At 36.7% G+C, this 9795-nt stretch overlaps 1 protein-coding gene across 2 annotated transcripts in view; it reads right to left on the reverse strand.

Moving 5' to 3' along the window:
* Nucleotides 1-8880, reverse strand: part of LOC135719160 (inter-alpha-trypsin inhibitor heavy chain H3-like) — a 34373-nt gene extending 25493 nt beyond the window's left edge. For both annotated transcript variants that reach the window (XM_065241746.2, XM_073811745.1), the window contains exons 1-8: nucleotides 8720-8880; nucleotides 8304-8348; nucleotides 8155-8178; nucleotides 6989-7143; nucleotides 6802-6906; nucleotides 6563-6725; nucleotides 6220-6330; nucleotides 2913-3041 (exon numbers count right to left, since the gene is read on the reverse strand). In XM_065241746.2, the coding sequence (XP_065097818.1) occupies nucleotides 2913-3041; nucleotides 6220-6330; nucleotides 6563-6725; nucleotides 6802-6906; nucleotides 6989-7143; nucleotides 8155-8178; nucleotides 8304-8348; nucleotides 8720-8824 (837 nt within the window). In that variant the 5' untranslated portion in view covers nucleotides 8825-8880. The remainder of the gene's footprint in view (nucleotides 1-2912; nucleotides 3042-6219; nucleotides 6331-6562; nucleotides 6726-6801; nucleotides 6907-6988; nucleotides 7144-8154; nucleotides 8179-8303; nucleotides 8349-8719) is intronic.
* Nucleotides 8881-9795: the final 915 nt, after the last annotated feature.

Consider the following 9795-nt stretch of genomic DNA (forward strand, 5'->3'; position numbering starts at 1 on the left):
GTACAGCTTTGTACCTAAGGATTTAATTTAAGTACCTCAGAGGTACATACTGGGACCAAAGAGAGCTTATTATAACCTCAAAAATACATATTAGTATTTCAAAGGTACATATTGGTACTTAATGTTTACATATCTGTACCTAATGATCCATACAATTACCTTCTTAAAGGGTGCTGCCCCACTTACAGCTAGGGTACATATTTTGACTTTTTTCTAACAATGTAGGTCCTAAAGGTACGGTAATCTACCCAAAATTGTATTCTGTTTTTTATTCATGTAAAGGTACCAAACGGAAACTTAGGGTACAGCCCCAATGACAGAAAAGGTACAGTTTTGTACCTTTATTTCTGACAGTGTAGAAGCAGTTCCTTATTTAACTCACTGATGAACCACCATAGTACGTTGCATAGTTGGAATAACTAACTAGCTTTTCATGACTGTTTCCCGAAAGCAAAGCAAAACTTTGTCGCACATCCGTCCTTTGAACCATGTTGATGAACACAATGGTTTCGAGAAACACCCGAATTGTTGAACTATGCTGAAGCAACGGAACTTGCGACCATAGTTGGCAAACGATGCTTCTGGGAAACGCACCCCTGGTCTGGCATGAAAGTCAGACGCTCTAACAAGGAGGCTAAAGAGCTCTAACGTTGGTTGCTAGAGCACTTCTTAAGGTTGGGGAGTAAGGTTTACTTTTACTGCACAGCTTTCACTGACTAGCTGCCCTCCGTTACAGAAACGTATTAAACAATTATGGAACCTAAACTGTACCTGAAAAAAAACATTTGTTTATAATAATACAGTATGTTTAATAGAAAAAAATGCAATGCTAGAGGGGGTTAATCCTTCCATCCCCCACGTGCATTCACATACATACCGTAAAAATGGCGTAAAGATGTGACATATTTTTTCCACAGCATCCAACAAGTTTGCTAATTATCTCTGAAACCACACGTGTGCATTTTAGTTCATTAGGAGCACGTGATACGCTCTGTCATGCTGGTGATCTTAGCTTCAGCTTGGATAGTGACAAGCTCCCTGATCGCTGCTTCATTCCAGTTTCTTCAGACATTTTTTTGTCGCGAATGTTGATCTGCGTTTATATCCCTGTGTCAAAGAGCTGAACCATAACTTCTGATTGTGATGACACACGCATCCTCACTATACAGCACGCCCCTTACGCATTTGTTTCCAGTGTTGGGAGAAACGCATTACAAATTATAATATATTACAGTAATATATTAGTTTTTGCTGTAACGCAGTAATATAACGGATTACTAATAAAATATCGGTAATATTTTACTCTTTACAGTCTTAGTAACGCGCGTTACAACAATGCATTTCAAAATAAGACTGTGTTATTTTTATTTTTTATTTTTGACCAATGCCAAGCGACCAGCATCCACACAGGAAAATGCTGCGAGGAAAATAGTATGTCTGTTTCTGGGTGCTGTATGCAGCATGTTCATTTTTACTGGATTTGGACGCGGTGCGCGTCAAATATAGATGCGTTTCTTAAAGAGCCGAATTTGGGAAGTCTGCGGCTGTATTAAGCATTGACTAAAGTGGTCACAATCAGGTCCGGTAGCGCCGCACACACATAATTCTGCGAATGAGAGCACTAAGTAAAAGCAACAGAAAGTTTCCCATGCTGCTTGAACCCCAGAAGTAAAGAGTTTTAAAAAGCTTGCCAGTAAAATCCATATCAACACCAGCAATGACGAGGTAAGCTAACGTTGCCATGGTTACAGTCCATATACATAATAGATTGCTAGGTTATTCCTATGCTATCTACAGTTTTATTACAAACAGCAACCTAAACTACAACATAACATTAATGTAGACTTAAACATGGTTATATAAATAGTACATTTAAACATCACTGTTTAAAGTTTTTACCAGCCTGTGAATGAAAGCCTATATGTATTGTTTGGCAAAAAGCAGTGTTCCTGTGTTTTATTAAGCAATATACGTTAGCCTACATGTAATCCTTATATTGTACTGAAATGAGCTGTATTCCTTGAGACCTGATCCTCCAATAACACTTTTGGATAAGTTGTGTCAACCCAGTGCATGCCAGGTTTGTGCTGTGAATCTGAATTAAAAGTGAATTAAAGAATAGAAATGTGAAGAGGCTGCGCGTCTTGCAATGTTATTAGTCTAAAGGTTGCATTATAGTGGGCTCTAGCTCTATTGTGTTTGGTATGTGTACCATAATTTACCAGACCTTTACCAGATCATTTGGCTATGTTTATGATTCTGACAGTGATTTTTACTGTATTTTGCCATAAGTCTTTACTGTGCCAATTCAAAGCTCGAGGGACAACACATAACTTATAGATTTATAATCAGCAATAAACTTCATTTTAACATTTTGTAATGCCTAGCCATACTTCTGTTATTTTGATGAAAGTAACTAAAAAAAAATTCTGTAGAAATTACAGTATTACTGAGTATTACTGGCAACTAGCTTCCAGTAAATTACTGTAGATTTTACATTTATGTTATTTACTGGCAACAGTTTGTTCAAAGTTAAATGAACATAAAACATTTTCAGTCCTTATCTTCTACAGTAAGTTACTGGCAACCAGCTGCATAATTACAGCAAATATTTTACAGTCTGGTGATCCCTGAACATTTACGTGGCGCGTTTGTGTTCACACAGAAGCTACTCTGGCAATTTTACGGAAATTTTCTTGGATCAAAGTGCTGTGTAAATGGGGTTAATGTTTGCATTGTTTTAAAAAACCCACAGGCGAATGTAAAAGGGAACCAATACTGTACCACTGATTTATGCGAAAAACTGAAACTGGAGATACAAGGTTTCTGTCCAACGGTGACAATATGATCATTTTAATGATGTGGTATTAATGTGTGTTGCATTTACTCTTTGCATCCTAATGATATCTGACCTGGATGTGCCCGATGTCATGAGCATGGTTGACATCGTATTTGATAAAGAAATCTCCATCGATGAGTGTACCTTCACAGGTAGGACAGGTCCTCTGTTGGTCCATTGTTGGAGAAAAATACACATGGGCCTGAACAGAGGGGGATTAGAGGTTTAAACTGTCATCATGGTACTATCATCATTGTCTATAGGCAGAGGCGGCCTTAAGCATCTGGGGGCCCGTTTTAATAACTAATAAGGGGCCCTACCCACATAAAACATAATAGAGCAAAAAAAAAAAAGGATTCCTGTTGGTTTGCATCAAAAGTATATTATTTTATCACGTGCACTTTCAGCTTCACGAACAGGCAGCTCAACAGAAATTATCCAACCTCATTTAATTAAAACTATATACAATTATAGTTGGAATAGGCCTTGCCCTTTCATCAACTTCTCATTTTCAGCTGTCTGGGCTGACTTTAGGAAAAACAGCTCAAAGATCCCCTCATCTTGAATTATTAAACAAAACCAAAGAAGAAAAAGTGTCTGACCGACGCTGAACTTATAAATAACAATAGGCTCCAGTTTTTTTCAGCCTGGCGGCGGGCGTAGATTTCACCTGAACCCTTTTTAGAAATCCACCCTTCTGTGTTTGAGTGCTGAGAATGCGTGGATAAGTTCATCTTTGTCCAGCGATTTGGTCGCCTCGTGCTAAATTAAAATCTGAACGAAGGCATCTATGTAGTTCAATATTATAAAAACAGTTTACATGCTGTGTGATGCGGGAGCAAAAAAAGACGATTCCCTATCCACTGTAAAAAAATCACCCCTTGTTTATCTAAAGTTCTTTATGTTCATTTAATGGAACATTGTGTGTATGCTGCGTTAGAGGAAAATGCACAAAATATATTTAAGGCAGTCAGTAAATACAATGAAATACTGCATTAAGGTTAGTATAAAATCCAATTATATTATTAAAAAAACATTGAAATTAGCCTGTAAAAAACCCTATTAAAAACCTAAAATCGCTCCTGCACAGCCAAGCCTGATGAGAGAGAGCATGGTCAAATTCAAAACTGTGTTTTTGCGCACTTGAAGGGCACTTCGGGAAGGGAACGCCACTTAAACTCTCACTCCAGCTAAAATGAAAATGACGTTGTTTTCATTGCTCTATTCTCCGAGTGTATTTTAGTGGTCACACAATGAGACATAATTGCGCAATTCTCTGCACAGCGCTGATCTTCGAAGGGAATAGGGCATAGTGATGAGTACTTCCAATTGATATCCTCTCCATTTGTGACAGAAAATTGGTCGAAATGAATGCGCACGGGGTAACTACGAGATTTCTCGTCAATTAAGAGAAAACGATTCCCCGCCAATGACGAGATTTTCCGTCTTTCCGCAATACCGCTATTATCCACCAGGTGGTGCCCTTCTGCAACTTTTTAAAACCGGAAGTATTGCCCTATGGCAAGCTGCTGCATGTCTGTGTCTGTTTTAAAGATCGCTCTGAATGGGATCTCTATGAAAAGTCCGTCTCTGCTTTTTGCTCAAAATATGGTGTTTTTGCAAAAACCTACCCATATTCAAAAGCTGATTACAAAAGAACCACTAAAGGTAGGATGAAACGTTTTTTTTTTTTTGTTTGAAAGCAAAGGGTCTGTTCTTTCATTTGGTATATTGTATGTTTATATATTTAAAGAAGAACATTTTCTGGAAGGCATTAAACTTTGGTGAAAATCATGGAAAACGCTGGCGCTGGCTGGCAACTTTTTTTAAAAACGCTGGCGGTGAAAGAGTTAAAGAAATGTCGATTTTCACAAAAATAAGGCCGTTAAGCTCTCGTCAAGTAATTCCGATGCTAAAAAATAATGAAACCTCTAGAATTATCTACATGTGCACGTTTTCTGAGAGTTTTTATGAAGCTGTAAGGGTTCTGTCTCGTGTTCTGTTTTGTTTTGTGTTTTGTACTTTTATTTTGATATCCTGTTCTGTTTTCAGTCTTTTATTTTGTATTCTGGTCATGTCATACTTCACTGCCCACTTCCTGTGTATTTGTATAAAACCGGTAAAATCAGATCATGTCCCCGCAAAGTATTGTATGTCTCACAGCTGCATTACCAAGCGTTTATATTCTTGTATCCTGTTCCTTTTCTGCTTATCTGTTCCCTTTTCTGACCTGTTGCTTGTTATATTGGATTTTGATTGTTTGCTGCCTGTCTTGACTTCTTGCCTGTATATTTGGATTACGCTACACAGATTGCCCTATATTGGATTTGTTTGCTTGCCTATGTGGATTTACATTTTAATAAACCTCCTGCACATGGATTTGTCTCACTCTCACTTTGTGTTAAGCAGCCCATGTTACAGAAACACTGTGATGCTGCAGTAAACGATTCTACATTGATTTATAAAAATGAAAGAATTGACTTTTAAAAAACATATTTTAAATGGCCTATAATACATAATAATGTAGTTCTACAGTTTTTTTTGTAGATTAAATAAAATACATTCATTTCATATCCGATGTCTATCTTAACTCTTTCACCGCCAGCGTTTTTTTTTTTAAGTTGCCAGCCAGCGCCAGCGTTTTTCATGATTTTCACCAAAGTTTAATGCCTTCCAGAAAATGTTCTTCTTTAAATATATAAACATACAATATACCAAATGAAAGAACAGACCCTCTGCTTTCAAACTAAAAAACCGTTTCATCCTACCTTCAGTGGTTCTTTTGTAATCAGCTTTTGAATATGGGTAGGTTTCTGCAAAAACACCACATTTTGAGCAAAAAGCAGATATAATTCCATTTTTGTGACGGACTTTTCATAGAGATCCCATTCAGAGCGATCTTTAAAACAAACACGGACATGCAGCCGCTTGCCATAGGGCAATACTACAAAAGTTGCGGAAGGGAAATACGGAAAATCTCGTCATTGGCGGGGAAGCGTTTTCTCTTAATTGACGAGATATCTCGTCAATGGCGGGGAAAGAGTTAAGCGCGTAGGAACGTCCAAGAGAAAATAAAGAGTGGAAATTAATTGATTTAAAATGAAAGATATGTAATTGCTTAACGGCCACTGGCACTGACACTGTGGGCTCCCCCGTGCAGGAATCAAAGCCCCCCTGTTTAAGTGTTCTGGCGCCGGGGGTGGGGCCCCCTTGGAGGGCGGGGCCCGTTTCATTTGAAACGGGTGAAAAACAGGTAAGGCCTCTTCTGTCTTTAGGACAACAAACATGATTATTTACTATTAATATTTGTATACTAAAGTAATGCTGTATCAGTAGAATAATGTAGTCTATTAATGAATCAGATGTATGCATTATTTCACCTTCTTATCAGTGACAGTTTTCTCCACTAGAGGGAGCAGTTCATTGGTGATAAATGTGCCATAAGCATCTACAAATGCAATGCCTTGAGGTTCATAGATATCTGCCACAATCTGAGGAGACAGGGCAGATTATAGAAATTAATTCAGTTTCATTATCTGAGTTATAAGTGTCTGTAGATATAGGATTGAGAAGTCAAGTGTCATCAGAGGCAGCCGATTTGAATACTTGGATGTATTGTAACGTAGCAAAGGCTGAGTCTGCTAATACTTGATCATCACAACATTGGTCATCTACAGCTAAATTGTGACCATTGAGAGTTACAGCAGTAAGTTAATAATGAACCTCAAAGTGCTGGACCAACTGTTTGGGTTTGACTCTGATCATGAGCTCATATTTTCCAAACACACGCTGAAGAAGCTCCTCGTGGGTAAGAATAAATGTGACGATGCTGTTTGCTGCAACATTCACATTAACTGAGAACTTCTCCATCTTTCGACCAGAAGCCCTGAAACATAAAATACAACATTTTAGACCGTGACCAGCATAAGCTATTTGAAATCCGTTTTGTGTTTTCTTCTCACTTGACCAGTCCAGCAGTCTGTCCAGATGATACAGCTTTCTCATACTGCTTCTTGGCCTTCTCTTTCTCCTTTACCTCACCTGTATATGTCTTGCCATCAATTTCCCTAAAAAAACAAAAAATCAGCTATTGTGTCACTACAATATGTGCTAAAAATATCATAATATAAAAACAGAAAAATGACTGACATGGTGAAGTTGGTAATGAAGGACGTCTTGGGCAGCTCCACTTCAAAAAAGACTTCCTGTGAGACGTCGGCTTTATTGAGAACTTTGGTGGTCATGACAGTGTGAGCATAACGTAACGTCACCTTGCAGTCCACCTTTACGCTCTGCACCTCTATCTGAAAGATTTTTAAGACTTTGTGTGAGGAACAGACCAAAATTTACCTTTAAGCGCGTTGAATGGCATGGAGGGGAATGAGGGAAGAACATTGTTGAAGAAGAGAAAGTCCAGTAATGTGATGTTAAAATCACGATCACTTTCTTTTGACTTAAAGGACAAGTTCGGTATTTTAGACTTAAAGCCCTGTTTTCAGATTGTTTATGATGAAATAGAACGGTTTTGACTGAAATTTCGACATTTGCGGCTGCCCTGAGAATTTTCGCGTGTTTGTGTTTCAGCTCAGACCTCTACAATGGGTTTAATGGTGCACTGGAACAATCCTTCCTAAAATGCATTAAACTTTCGTTTACAAAGACGTGAAACTCACCGAGTGGTCAGGGGTGTTGTTCACTGGTATGCTCACACAAAACTCGCTCCAAAAGACGCATTCCAACAGGTTTTATCGTAGTTTTTACCAACTCCATTGACTTGTATTAGATGTCCTGTGAGGTACGGTATTACTCCGCGCTGGAAACTTTGTTTCTATTCTTGCAATTGGCAAAGGTGGATTAGCGCCACCTAACAAAAGTTTAATGCATTTTAGGAAGGATTGTTCCAGTGCACCATTAAACCCATTGTAGAGGTCTGAGCTGAAACACAAACACGCGAAAATTCTCAGGGCAGCCGCAAATGTCAAAATTTCAGTCAAAACCATTCTATTTCACCATAAACAATCTGAAAACAGGGCTTTAAGTCTAAAATACCGAACTTGTCCTTTAAGCTGCATGCACACCGCCAGCAACTATCAACGGCAGAGCAAAATGATCTCATTCATTCATTTCAATGCTTTCAAATGAAAATCCTGAATGACATTCACATGTACGCATTTGGCATATGCATTATTCAAAACAAATTTTATTTGATCATTATATGTGTTCCCTGGAATCAAACCCATGACCTGTGCATTGCCAAAACAATGCTATTTCAATTGAACTACAGGAACATGTGTTGTGTGATGAAGAGTTCCTACCTGTGCGCTGTTCACACTTCGCTTCTGTAAGAAAGATCATTTAAACATGTGTTATATGTTTATACAGTGTAAAATTATAAATGTTTGTATACAATCTAGTTAAAAAAATCATGCATCTAATCTTTGTGCTAATGCAAAGTAATCAATACCTTTAAGAGTCTGTTCATGTCGCCCTGGATGCCCTGTGGGTGGGACTAAGAACATTTTGTGTAAACTTTTAGGCTTAAAACATACGTGCAATTTCATTTGATGTGCTTTATATTTTAATCAAAATAATGACATGACCAGAACCTGTTATGAGACCATTAGACTTTAAATATTGAATACCAAATAAACATTCATTTTAACGAAACATCACTATACCTTACTACACTATACCTTACCTTACACTATACAAATTATAAAGGTTCATTTAAGGTAACTGGTATTTTTAAATAATGTCCCTCATTTTAAGCGGTTTCTATCAATGACAGAAAAAAATGATTTCTGTCAGATGACTGACATGCTAACATGAGTTAACAGAATGATTGTAAAGCAGCAAATATCAAAGATAACAAAGACTTACCCATTGTTCATTGCTCTTTGAGATGACCAACGTCTCAAAAGACCCTGATTGTACATAAATACATACAAATAGAGAGAATAACACAACAGTCCAGCCTGCAGACATGGTGCAACTGCATCAACTGCATTCAGCAATGACTTCAAACACTGAACCCCAATCACTTTATGTTTGCTTGTGCAAGAGCAAATACTAACACAGACAACCTGTGTGGGTGAGTGTGTACACTGCAAAAAATGACTTTCTTACTTAGTATTTTTGTCTTGTTTTCAGTAGAAATATCTAAAAATTCTTAAATCTAGATGTATTTTCTTGATGAGCAAAATTACCTAAGAAAATAATACTAGTTTTTAGACAAAAAATATACAATTTAAGTGAAATTATGCTTAAAACAAGCAAAAATATTTGCCAATGGGGTGAGAAAATTTTACTTGAATTAAGTGTTTAAGAAAAAAGAAATCTTATTTCACAATTTTTTTTCTCACCCCATTGGCAGATAATTTTGCTTGTTTTAAGGACAATTTCACTTAAATTGTATATTATTTGTCTTAAAACTAGACTTATTTACTTAGGTCGTTTTGCTCATCAAGAAAAAACACCTTAATTTAAGACTTTTTAGATATTTCTATTGAAAACAATACAAAAATACTAAGTAAGAAAGTCATTTTTTGCAGTGTATTAGGTTTGGTTTAGTATATTTCTTTTTTTTTAAAGATAATTTTAATTGAATATATAATGTATACATGCCTGGGTGATCTTCAATTATTTATATTATGAGCAAATATTGGTAACATACCAATACTTATTTGCTGATGTGTTCGCTTCAGCAATATTTGTTTGTGTAGATGTTACACTTAAGTTAATCATTTACTAATAGTTTAGTTTACTATTGACAGATGGTAACCTTTGAAAAGTTTGTAAAGTGTTGTGGCCTTATTTTACAATATTAAAATATCAGATTTAAAGATGTCAAAAAGGTTAAAAAAAATTGCCATTACATTTACAAAAAAAACATCACCCCTTCACTTTTCTATATTTTGTTGTTGTTTAAATTGTTTAAATTCATTTTTATCATTAAT

This window comes from Paramisgurnus dabryanus, chromosome 14 (genome assembly GCF_030506205.2).
Source record: "Paramisgurnus dabryanus chromosome 14, PD_genome_1.1, whole genome shotgun sequence".
Taxonomy (NCBI): domain Eukaryota; kingdom Metazoa; phylum Chordata; class Actinopteri; order Cypriniformes; family Cobitidae; genus Paramisgurnus; species Paramisgurnus dabryanus.